This window comes from Leptopilina boulardi, unplaced genomic scaffold, assembly GCF_019393585.1.
Source record: "Leptopilina boulardi isolate dan_hultmark-lab unplaced genomic scaffold, ZJU_Lbou_2.1 LbouV2_396, whole genome shotgun sequence".
Lineage (NCBI taxonomy): Eukaryota > Metazoa > Arthropoda > Insecta > Hymenoptera > Figitidae > Leptopilina > Leptopilina boulardi.
The window spans coordinates 1,346,132-1,359,408 of NW_026137969.1; the positions used below are offsets into that span (position 1 = coordinate 1,346,132).

The 13,277-nt window shown below is 31.3% G+C and overlaps 1 protein-coding gene across 10 annotated transcripts in view; it reads left to right on the forward strand.

Moving 5' to 3' along the window:
- The window catches only part of LOC127288836 (neurobeachin), a 221,068-nt gene that overhangs the window by 101,322 nt on the left and 106,469 nt on the right, over positions 1-13,277 (forward strand). For 7 of the 10 annotated variants that reach the window (XM_051316506.1, XM_051316507.1, XM_051316508.1 and 4 more), the window contains exons 15-30: positions 357-499; positions 587-777; positions 861-969; positions 1,038-1,119; positions 1,207-1,523; positions 1,606-1,815; positions 1,885-3,484; positions 3,698-3,899; positions 4,047-4,200; positions 4,293-4,472; positions 5,063-5,203; positions 5,303-5,410; positions 5,780-5,951; positions 8,784-9,146; positions 10,431-10,558; positions 11,712-11,810. In XM_051316506.1, coding sequence (XP_051172463.1) covers positions 357-499; positions 587-777; positions 861-969; positions 1,038-1,119; positions 1,207-1,523; positions 1,606-1,815; positions 1,885-3,484; positions 3,698-3,899; positions 4,047-4,200; positions 4,293-4,472; positions 5,063-5,203; positions 5,303-5,410; positions 5,780-5,951; positions 8,784-9,146; positions 10,431-10,558; positions 11,712-11,810 — 4,199 coding nt within the window. The remainder of the gene's footprint in view (positions 1-356; positions 500-586; positions 778-860; positions 970-1,037; positions 1,120-1,206; positions 1,524-1,605; positions 1,816-1,884; positions 3,485-3,697; positions 3,900-4,046; positions 4,201-4,292; positions 4,473-5,062; positions 5,204-5,302; positions 5,411-5,779; positions 5,952-8,783; positions 9,147-10,430; positions 10,559-11,711; positions 11,811-13,277) is intronic. The other 3 variants (XM_051316511.1, XM_051316512.1, XM_051316513.1) reach the window with 3 other exon arrangements.

Sequence of the window (13,277 nt, forward strand, 5' to 3'; positions counted from 1 at the left end):
AACATTCTAAAAATTTTATTTTATTAAAGTCAAAAAATTGTTTATATTCAAATATTTCCCTCGTGGCTTTTAAGCATATTAAACTGATAAATGATAAAATTGAAACATCACTTTTTCTTAAATTTATAGTGGAGAATTTTCTTTTATTTTCAAACTAGAAAAATCAGGTTGCAAATCGAATCAAGAATAACAAAGTTATAAAAAAATTTTTTACATCAACTCACATGAAAACGATTCTTTCTTCCTCTGATATTTAATATTCATGGTGTAGCGATACAATTCAAGTAATTTTTATGATTTTTGAGTACTTTTAATAAATAAGACCAATCTTGTTACCATCTTTACTTTGCGAACAGATGGAACACGACCTCCACAAAAGGACATTTTGACAATACGATCGTACATCCTGTTATTTCTGAAGCAACTCATTATGATAGGACATGGTGTGAAGGAGGACGAAATTCAAACCGTTCTTAATTATCTAACGACAATGCACGAGGTGACTCTTTTTCCTATACTATATCGAAATATTATAATTTCATTAATTAGGAAGTTGTCAACTTGCATCTATATTACAATTTTTCAGGATGAAAATCTTCACGACGTCTTACAAATGCTTATCACAATGGTTTCTGAATATCCATCGTCTCTAGTGCCAGCTTTCGATTCTAAACACGGGGTCAGGACAGTCTTCAAGCTTTTGGCAGCAGAAAGTCAATTAATACGACTTCAAGCACTCAAGTTATTAGGTTTCTTTCTCAGTCGTAGCACTCACAAGTAAGATTTCTATATTGCAATTGGGAATTTACTTCAATTCAACTGATACACGTATATTTATAATTTAATATGTGTAATTTTAGGAGGAAATACGATGTTATGATTCCTTATAATTTGCACTCGTTGCTTGCCGAAAGATTAATGTTGAACGAAGAGACGCTCTCTTTACCAACGTACAACGTTTTATACGAGGTAACGTTATTAGAGCACCATTGTGGCTTTTTAAGTTCTTTATATAATTTTAACTTTGTTAATTGCAGATCTTGACAGACAATATTAGTCAACAAATATTGTATACGAGGCATCCCGAACCAGAATCACATCATCGAATAGAGAGTGCAAGTGAGTATCATTTTAAATAAATTTTATCCATGTAAAATAATAATTTGAAAAACGAACCGACAAATTTATATTTATAAAAATTTGCAGATATTCTCAAAGTAGTGGCAACATTAATTCGTCAATCGAAGCGAACTGAGCAACTGCTTGATGTAAAGAAATTGTTTCTCTCTGACATGACGTTACTTTGCAACAACAATCGTGAGAACAGACGAACCGTCTTACAAATGTCAGTGTGGCAAGAGTGGTTGATTGCAATGGCTTATATTCATCCTAAAAATACAGAAGAGCAGAAAATATCAGACATGGTTTACTCCTTGTTTCGAATGTTGCTTCATCACGCCATCAAGTATGAATACGGTGGATGGCGAGTATGGGTCGATACTCTGGCCATTGTTCATTCTAAAGTAAGCAGTGAAATTGAAAAATTAATAAATAAGACGGACACACTGAGAAATTGTTGAATCTATTGCTATTCTTCTGTTACAGGTTTCTTACGAAGAATTCAAACTCCAGTTTGCTCAAATGTATGAACATTACGAGAGACAGCGCTGTGACAATATAACTGATCCTGAATTAAGACAACAGAGGCCAATTAGCACAATTTCAGGATGGGACCAACACCACCCAGTGACGAATGGTTACACAAAACCGACAACGTGGGTTAATCAACAACAGTTGGAAATACAGCATGTAAATGTGAGTAATCAAAATAAGTAGGTAATGAAAAAGTTGCACAATTATACTGTTTACTTGTACTGTCTTTAGGAATTCGATCCGCCTGAAAATAACGACCGATTAGAGGAATCGTGCAGTTGTGATTTAAATTCGATTGACAACACTGAAAGCGATGGAAGTCCTGCACTCGTCAAATCACGTAGTGAAACAGTTGACACTCAACAATCTAGCGACGTTGTTTCCCTTGATTCTAGACTTAGCGATAAACCTGAAACACCGACAACGGCTCGAGAGAATCACGTCGAACCTCTGACAATTTTGGAGAACCAAAGTGGTCAGGTTTCGCCAGTGACAACAACTCAAGAAGCCAGCGAAACTTTTTTAACTGAGAGCTCGAATGAGTTTTCCAGTGAAAAGGTTGAAAGCTCAAGTCCAGACTCGATGATTCATGAAACTTTAACAAAGGACAAAGAAACAATCAGTCACATTCAAGAATTGGATGTATCCTTTACGACAAAAGACACGGAAGACACAACTTCCGTTTCTCCTTTTGAAGATGCCGAAGACATCGAGGACAAGAAGGAAGAGGAGAAAACTGAAATAAAAGAAGAACAAAGTACAGAAGAAAAAAAGGTGGAGGAAGATGAAGGAAGTATATTAGAAACAGAAGGAACTACTGAAGAGAAGGAAACAGAAAAAGAGAAAATGTTCGAAAACGAGAAAGAAAAACAGGAAATTTCAGACAGAAATGAAGAAAAAGAAAATGTGGAGCAACTTGAAAAGTCACCATCAAAGGAATTAAATGAAGAACCGAATGCGGCGAATGAAGAAAACGAAGTAGTCAGTGAAGAATTCAAATCCGCGTCAGAGTCTCAAGAAGATTCCGAGTTGACAGCAGAGGAATGTAGAAAAGTATCTATTGTCGAGGAAACAACTGACGACAGCGAACTAGAGAAGGAAGTTTCCATTTCAAACAATACAGTATCTGAAACGAACCATGCGAAAGAAGAGATTGAACAGAATGAAGAAGACAAAGACAAAGACAAAGAGTGTTTGGAAATAAGTCTTAATTGCTCAACTAGCGTAGTGCAAAACGCCGAAAACTCTCAAGTAGGGATTAAAGAATCGGAAATATTAGAAGATAGTACGTTAATTAGGGATGAGGGTGAAAGTGATGTTATAGATAGTAGCAAGAAAGAGGATCATCCCGAGGAAGAGTCGAATCAAGGTGAATCTAGCGAGCCGTCCAATATTTCTACTAGCTTAAGTGATAATGCGGACCTTCCAGTGAGGACTAACGACGAGGAAGTAACGGATAGTGTTTGTAAAAATAGCGATGTTCAAACTTGTGTAGATAATGTGATGCAAGTGCCAAACTCGACGCAGCAAATTCCAACAATGCCTACAGTCTGTGATGATGTAATTACAAGTTTACAAGACGGTGTGCCTGAAAACGATAGTTCTAATGTGATTGCAAAAGACAATCCGTTACCAAATGGCTCAAGTTCACCAAACGAGGAATACGTCAAACGAAAAATGAGTTTATCAAATATACAAATCTCCGAGGAAAATGTAGATTCTGCTTCTAGTGAACACTCCGCCCTGTCGGCGTCCAACAAACCATACACCTCGCCACAGAAACGACCAAGGAGTGCCTCGACTTCCACGCAAGTCGATCCAAATCAATTTGGTTAGTATATATACTTTATTTACTCCTCCTGTCCGGTCCCACGCAGAGATCTTTATTTCTATTTACGAAAAGAAATCTTTCTTCTAAATATATTTAATTATTATAAAAGATGTTATTTGTATACTCAATTGACTTGTTTAGGTGAAGTGTACTTATTAATATACACTTTGCAGCACAATTTAATTAAAAGTACTGAGGGATGTTTTTTTGCAGATTCAAATAGAGCAGTTTCAGCAGCCGCAGCGGCAGCTACTACCGCACGGCAAGCAACTAATCCTTCCACGAGGCCAATGTTCAGTCCAGGGCCAACGCGACCGCCGTTCAGGATACCAGAATTCAAGTGGTCTTATATTCATCAAAGACTACTGTCGGATGTTTTATTTTCTCTCGAAACTGATATTCAAGTTTGGAGAAGGTGAGTTACGACTACATAATATCAAACAACTAGAGAAACATGCTATTGTGCATATTTTCTTGAGTAATTTAGTTTTTTCTTTAAGGTTTATTTTAATTATATTATAGTTTAACGTGATATTGACAAAAACTAAATAAATTTTTACAGTCATTCGACGAAATCAGTCCTTGACTTTGTCAATAGTAGCGACAATGCGATATTTGTGGTGAATACGGTACACCTCATATCTCAACTTTCTGACAATCTTATTATGGCCTGTGGTGGATTACTGCCTCTTTTAGCTTCTGCAACTTCACCAAATGTAAGTAATGTTCTTATTGGAAATATATATTTATTTAGAATTTATGCGAAAAATAAGTTCCTCGAACATTTATCTATAATCGACAATTGCAGAGCGAATTGGACGTGATTGAGCCAACTCAGGGTATGCCAATCGAAGTAGCAGTCTCATTTCTTCAAAGGCTAGTCAATATGGCTGATGTACTTATTTTTGCAAGTTCGTTGAACTTTGCTGATCTGGAGGCTGACAAAAATATGTCCAGTGGTGGAATTTTAAGACAGTGTTTACGTCTGGTTTGTGTTTTTTTTCCAATTTTCTAGCTCTTTTATAAACTTTGCCTATGTATCGATTTTCATATGAAATCTACCATTTTTGACAAGTTTGCTTTAAGCTCAATAGACAAAAAGGCTTTAGAAAAATCAAATATTTGTTACAGTTAATTGATTTTTAAACATTTACTTTTGGAAGTAAATATTTGTACGAAAAATATTCATACGACATGCACATTGTGTGTTTAGCTTTCAGTAATTTGAGTATGTACAGGAATCTCAATTTTCTTGCAAGACAGATTTTTTTCATGTGTAAAATATTGAAAGAGAAATTTACAGAAGAGCACTTTATTCAATAAAATGTCACAATTTTCGTTTGAGTAGTTTAGCCCAGAAATAAGTTTTAAAATCAACACTCAAGAAAGTCAGTAGTTGAAGAAATATTTTTTATTTTATTTTGTATACCTGGATTGTTATTTATTTCTATTTTCGACACATTATCGTCCTACTCTAGAATAGAATAAATTTTTATTGCCCTTTTGAGTCCTGATTAATCGTCGATTAACAGCCACGGTTTCAACTGTCTTTAATCGTCGATTAAACTGCTTGTTTAGGTCTGTACATGTGCCGTTAGAAACTGCTTAGAGTGTAAAGAACGTGGCAGAACGTACAGCATGTTAGGTCGTCAGATTGGTTCTAGTAATAAATCACAGCACATACAATCACTTATTCGAGGAATTCAAATGTCACCCAAGGTGTGTATTTTAGCCTGTTCTATAGTTATTACAAAGATTACTTACATTATTATTACTTAAATGATGGACAACATTTATTGTCAACACTCAATTTTCTAGAATATCGTGGATAATTTAGCGAGTCAATTAAGTCCTGTCAAAGATCCAGAGAAACTGCTTCAGGATATGGACGTAAATCGATTGAGGGCAGTAGTTTACAGAGATGTTGTGAGTATTAACTTTTCCATCAGTCCTCTTACAACTAAAAAGCTTCTTTTGCAATTAATTAAATAAAAAACATTCCAATCAATTGTGGCCTTTAATTAAGTTAAATATCATTGTTATACTTTTGCTAGCCTTGAACAATTTTTTTGTACAAATATCTTGAGTCGTTTTTTTCTTCACGAAACTTTCATTTATTTATTTTAAAAATTGAAAAAGGATGTTAAAATAAAAATGTTAATATATGAAAATAATTTTTTATTTTATGTTTTAATATTCAAGTCTTTAAATTTTTATCGATTAAAAGATACTTGACGAAAAATCAAAAAATAATGTGATGCCAAATAATATTGAACATTTTTCTATCGATTACAGGAAGAAACCAAGCAGGCACAGTTTCTGTCTCTGTCTATAGTTTACTTCATCTCTGTACTAATGGTTTCAAAGTATAGAGATATTTTGGAACCACCAGTAACTCCGCGTCCACCCAGTCCTGTAAAAATGATTCAAACAAATGGGACAAATCTTCGACCTGGAAGTCCGACAGGTAAGATTTCAATAAAATATTTATTTTCATCAAACCTTTCAAAACTAGAAAGAAAAAAATTCTTTTCTTAATCCACACGGAGAGAAAAATCTGCCTTTTATAGTATGAAATAGATTGCTGCTATTTTTCTTTAAACTTTTCATACTAATAGAGCAAAGATTTGAGAATTTTTAGGATAGTATTTGTCCGTACTAAAAAAGCATAGTATATATGCTTCTATAGTACGAAACATGTAGTTTAATAGCAACAACGCCATGCGAAGATCGCACATAACATCATCCTACTATGTTTGCATAAGTTCTATGCTTTTTCGGGGATAGACTCTTGCATCTGGCGATTAGGCCACGCCCACCTTTACTGAATTGGAACTGCCCTAATCGCCAGTTGCAAGAGTCTATCCCCGAAAAAGCATAGAACTTATGCAAACATAGTAGGATGATGTTATGTGCGATCTTCGCATGGCGCCGTTGGATTAAAAGTATAATAAGTATGTAATAAGAGGCTATATGACAAACATTATTAGCATAGACAAGCTAGTTTCATGCTAAAAAGACATACGATTGTACTATAATTACTCAAATTTCATGTCTATATAGCATAGAAAATTTATGTGCATTAAATGTAAACCTTTCTATACTATAAAAGGCAGATTTTTCTCTCCGTGCAGAGATGAAAAAAGTACTTTGTAACCAACTACTAATGAAATTGAAACAAAATTTCTTATGAACAAAATTCTTATAAATAAAAAAAGTTAAGTTCAGAGACTTGAATATAGTGATGGATTGTAATTTAACATGAGAAGTTAATAATTATTTGATAAAATGAAGAGAAAGATTAGTATATCAGGAAAAAAGTTAGATTTCAAATTTTGTTATTTAAACATTGAAAACATCAAATTATGATTTTAATTTATATTAAATTTATAGTAATTCTTACTTTTCGCATATTACTTTGAATTTTTTTACATTGTCAAAACTCTTACGTGTCAGATATTATGATAATTTTAGCCATCACTGTTGATTTTCTACATTCATCATAATATTGTTTCTATTTTTTGAAAAAGAAATAAAAAGAGAAAAAAAATTCCAGCATGATAGAGGTAATTTTAAACGCATGTCTTGCGGTGCCAATAGATGCTTAGTCTTTAATCAAGACTAATATAAATATAGAATAATAATAATACATACTAGAAATATTACTAAGTTTACCAAAATTAGCATTTCAGAAAATTAAGGACTGCTCAAAATTTGTTATTAGACATAGAATATACAAATCTCATTATTTTTCTCGATCAATATTCTTTATTCATCCGTCATTAATGAAATATTATGTATATTTGTGAATGTACATACAAAGAGAAATGTAATATTTATTTAAAGAATAATTATACTGAGAAATTTATTTAACAAAATATAATACTTTTATGGCCTTTGCGCCAGAAATAAGAACAACTTGAAGATTAAAATAAAAAGAGTACCTACTTGACCAAGAAAAAAAATTTTTCCTTTTTCTCAAATTGGGAAGTTCAACCTGGTTTTGATTGACATAAAATTTATGGCTTGGGCGAAATTGGGAAGATTTTATTATTTACGATTCAATTAATTTGGCAATGGTCTTTTACACATTATTATTAGTAAAGGAAACTTAATTAACTCCTGCTGAACCAATTGCCACAAGACAATAAAAACAATTTAACATTTAAAGAATGAAACATTTTGAATAAAATTTACGACCAGAAATTTAATTTAATCTAGTTATTTACTCTCTTTAGTTGATTCAGAGAATAATTTATTTTAACTTTTGAAGTAGATTGCACTGGAATAGAAATAGATTGAAGTAGAGATGATCAAATTAAGGAAATTAAATGATAATAGATATTATTTAGGCACATATCATAATAAAATATATTATATACACCAGTTGACTTAACTTTATTTTAAATGTTGTGAAACAATAATTTATCCATAAATTGTTTCTCGAATATGTTATAATGTATTAAAGATAATACAAATACATACAGTGACGAAGGGTTTGTGCTGGTCGGACTAAACATATATTGTATATTGTTTTGATTTGATGATTATGCAAAAAATTTTGTTGCACTAACAGTTTTATAACCAGCATTGGGAAGACGATATAATAGCACATACCACCCTCTAGAAAGCATGTGTGGTTGCACTGGTAATAATTAATAATTTGACATCTCTTACTTTGTATCTGACAGTGAGAGTTTTGATGTTAGTTAAATATGTTTATATTGCACATTATTCTCCAGGTATCAAATTCAATTCCATTGTTATCTCGTCTTTATTTAAATTCATCGATTTTTCTTCGAAATTTCTTCCATTGTAACCTAATCCTATTTTAACGCCTCTATGATGATTTCATTTCTTATAATATGCTATATTTCTATGGAGGCAGTAACGGATTGAGAGAATTTATTAAAGAATTTCGTTACTATTGATTTATATACATTCCTGTAAAGTGGAAAAATCGTAAGAAATGGTACAATCAATGGTTCTCCATTTTTATCTTTAACTAAAACAATATTTATAAAACCTTTTCATTAACACGTTATGAATGTCACAAATTGGCTTGGTTCGCAACAACACATTGAAATTATTCAATATAAATGGAATTTTAAAACTAGATTTACATTAGCTGCAGTTTACGGAATGTTTAAAGTGTCGAAAATTTTGAAATTTACAAGTACAAAAAGTTAGAGATTTGCTGGTTAAAAATGGGAAAAGATAAATGAAATAAAGAGATGCTTTTAATAAGTTGGGAAGATGCAGGAAGGTTACATACGTATAGTAAAATATGGTTCCACAGCGGATGGAAATGGTGGTGGAGACGGGCGGCCTCTATTTCCACAATGGTCTCACCACGTACACCCTCAGTTCCTTCCGGGGTCACACCCCAACGCCAATGTCAATGCCAATGCCAACCACCACATCAGCCAGCACCACCACCAGCACCCGCTACCAGCTGCCAGGCACCCTAACAATCGCCAACTTTCCAACTATTGTCTCTCGAACCACCATAATAACCATCACAATCATTATCCAAATAACTTTAACTATCATCGGTATCACTATCATCATCACAATAACAACAATCACCATCACGCGCTTCAAAATCATATCGATCAGCCCCGAAATGTCTATCATAATAATTCTGGTGTTGGTCTGCAAGGTAATTAATGGCTCGTTTTGTTTCTTTCACCGAATGTCTTGCTTTCAGAACTGTAATTAATTAATTAAAAAACAAATGTTTACATTATTTTAAGGACTTTTCACTTATTTGCAAATTACGGTTCTGATCATTACATTCAGCATGTGTGCTTGTGCTTACAGTCAAACATTTATTCCTCTTAGCGATATATGTCTGATTATTATTATTATTATCGTCCTCTTTGAAACATTATCGCTTTAGATTACACATCCCTCATCCTGTGATCTGCAAGACTATATTCCTACCTTTGAAGCATATTAATAGATGACACAGGATGCATAATATTGAATACCATCTAATTATTAATTAATAACAATGAATCACAATTAGGGACATTTGACCATTCCACATTACAAGTAAACTTTCTTTGCAGGCTATCCCATAAAATAATAGATTCTTTTAAAATAAAAAATCAACAAACAATTTGATTAAATAAAAATTAGGGCTAATAAAAATTTGGTGTCACAAATTCGGCTGAATGGTTAATGCGGTTAAATGAATTTCTGTCAATGTCTGTCAACATATTTTTAGAAAGTTGAGAAAATATTTTGTAAATTACGCCTCAAAAATAATTCATGGTTGTGTTTGTTTACAAATTCGAGTGTACCTACAATATGTAGTAAAGAATAGTCAAGGTTAGTAACTTGACAATGAGTTTTGTTTATTTTCGTTGGTGTCAGACATTTATGTGTTTACACGGCTCTTCCCTGAGTGCATGATATGTTTACTTGCTTTCGCTCTGAATGTTGCATTTTCTCTTCTGAACACTACTGTTATTTAGTTTTCTGTTTTATGCATGTGTAAATAAATTCTGAAAGGAATTGATAATCATTTAACTTCAACTTGAGTTCTTTATTTCAAGTATTTTTCTTTTTCGAAGTGCCCCCTTTCTCTGCCTCTTTTTCAATGAATCTATCCCTCCAAAAGGTTTTATTTCGTATTATTGAATATTCAGCGAATTCTTTTCATATGATTAATAAAATTACTTTTTTTCTACAAAGGAAATTTTATTTCGAGTATACCATTCTAAACAGGAAATTTCATCAAATTATGATTTTGCACGATTTCAGTTATGAGCAACGTGCGCGTTGAATTTATATTCTCGTATTTAACATTATCTTGTTAAATATTTTGTAAAGAACGTTGATTTATGTTCGCATGGACTCTGCGATGCTCAAGTGATTACTGCGAGTGTAATTATTGGATTAAAAATCTTAAAAATAACCTTTTTATTTTACATTTCAGGAAGTGGTCGAGTGAGCCATTCGGGATCACAAGACGATGGCGAATATGAAGTTATAGTCGTCGATGAAAATAATTCCTCTATTTTGGCGGATCACGATGTTCCTTCCTCTGGTCCGCCCTCGACAAAGGTAAAAATTTCAGTTTATTATTTTCTACATTCAAGTATCAAAATTTTGCAAATAACATTATTTTTTAAAAATCAAAGTAGATATTATTTCATAAGCTAATAAAATAGTATACTCAAAATTATATTGATATTTTTATAAGATTTAAATATCGAGTAAATTTTATTGACTATAAAAAGAATATACCTAATATATATTCTTCTTTTATAGTATGCATTTTTTCTTAACCCTCTGCCTCAGAACTCTACTTAATTGTTGGTCAAGAAAGTTGCTTAATGTAGCATTAAATAAAAAAGAGTAACTTTGACAGAGGATTAAGTCTGCATGAATATTAAATAAATTTAAATACAAGTATATCAAGTTACTGCTTATAGCGCATACATTGCTTAATTTTATTCACTGTTTCAACATATTACTATAAATTGAGGGTCATTACTTTCCTTATAAAAGATGAGAGAATAGTTCCTAAATAGTTATAAATGAAACTTTTCTTTTTCTCTTATAAACAGTACAACCAAAATATTTATTAGTTCTCTTCCCATAAATGATCTTTTTCTATACTTTACTAAAATTAATTATATGTTTATAACATTAAAAAATGCTAATATTTCATGTATTAAAAAATTTGAATTAAGCTTAAAAATGTTGTTTCAATAAAAAAAATGAATCACCCAAAGTAAATAAGTAAAAGGTAGTTTAAAATAACAATAAAATATGCTCGATACTTTGGCATGTAGTTTTAATGTGGGTACTGCATTTAAATAGACCTGTCGTCGTAATTATAATTTTGGCATTTAAAATACAGTTTTGAAAACTTTTTTCATCAGTGTTGTCGATATACATATATATAAAAATTTAAAATTCACTGTAAATTAGGAAATGCGGGGAAATGGTTAAACATTTTTTAGTACCGTATAATTAAATAAAGTAATCGTACATTTTGATTATAAAAATAAGTAAACTACAGTGATAACAGCAATAATTGGTTCGTTAAATTGTTATAAATGAAAATTTTTTGTATTATAGCAGGGCTTTTTAAATGTACTAATATTGCTCTCTAGTTTCGCAGCATGTACACATTTTGTTTCTTAAACTTTTAATCTTGATCTTCTCTCTGCTTGAATTGCTATATACATACTAACTACTGGTTCTGAAGGCTGGTCCTAGGCCCCGGAATATTCGCGAAGATTACACCTCGACAGAAACCTCTCTCGGCACTTCTGCGGGACCCGAACTTCTTCCCCGAAATCCACAGGTAACTTTTCCTAAGGTTGCGGTGGACAATATATAAATAGACATTTCAAAAATGAATATTATTCCCGTAAATGGTTTTGAAAAATGTAAACAAAATTAAGTATATGATTTTAAATACATTTTACGTATTACATAATGCAAATATTTAAAGAAATTGTCTAAATATGTAAACTACTATTGTTGCGGGTAAAAACTGAATTTAAGAATAGAGAAAATATAACAGCTTCGAAACTGGAATCTTCATTACCTCTCTGATCAGGTAATAAATTTTCTCGCCAAATTCAATTATAACTTATCTCACGTCTTATATGTTTAATACTTCTCTCACTCGGTATATTGAGCATTTCTCTTATTTCATAAAACTTTTCTCTTTTCTAGATTTATATTTTTCCTAGAAAAGCTTATATATTGGAAGGCTTAGTTTAATCGATTTTATGTATATTTTACGAGATTGCCTTTCTATAGCGTACATTGTATAATATTGCATGGTAAAACGTATTTACTTTCATAGCATATATTGACATTTTTACAAATAGATATATATATATATATATATATATATATATATTAAATACACCTTATGTCGAGAGCTTCGGGTTTTTGTAATAATTTTTATTTTGTTGTTTGTAAAACGTACAAGTGCAGTTAGACTATATATATTTAGTATAAAAGTAGAATTAGCTTTTGAGAAAAGATTACATTTTTCATTTACAATTTGGTACTAGTTATAGATGCTGTTCAAATAATATTTAAAAAATATCACGTCTGTACAAACTTGTTTTTTATTTCCATTTTTTTCTTTCTTTATTTATAAATGTTGAAAAATTGAAAAAATATTTTCACCATGTATAAATTAAAACTATGAAAGAAAACAATTTACATTTTTTTTTCTATTTTATACCCAGTTAAGTGAAAATTTATTTATTTATTTACACATAAACGGGCTACAAAGAAGAAAATGCCCTTTTGTTAATTAATATTTAAAATATCTCGATATATAGGAATATATTGGATGTGACATTAAAAAAAAATTTTGTGGCAAGGGCAAAAAGATGAACGATTGCTGAACGATTTTTTGTGTCCAATAGCACGATAAACAAGACGTAGCGAATCGGTTTTATCGTCTATAATAATTAATTAAACGAATCTTCTCAGGTTTTGCAACAAAAATACAAATTTTAATACATAATATTAAATAACCTCATTTAATATTTGATAATCAATATATTTATAAGACCTGTTGCCGATTTCATATTATTAAGTTTTACATTTTTGAAAAAAGTGAATCTCCTTCACTCACTCTCAGCAGCACTATACAAGCACGGAAAGTCCCGTTTTTCGTGTATGTTGGACACATTTTTTTGTATCATTCTTCTATTATTAAATTTGATTCTTCATTTTTATTTAATTAATTTATGAAAAAATAATATTAAAATCACGTATTTACCTTTTTTACTCTTATATTTTC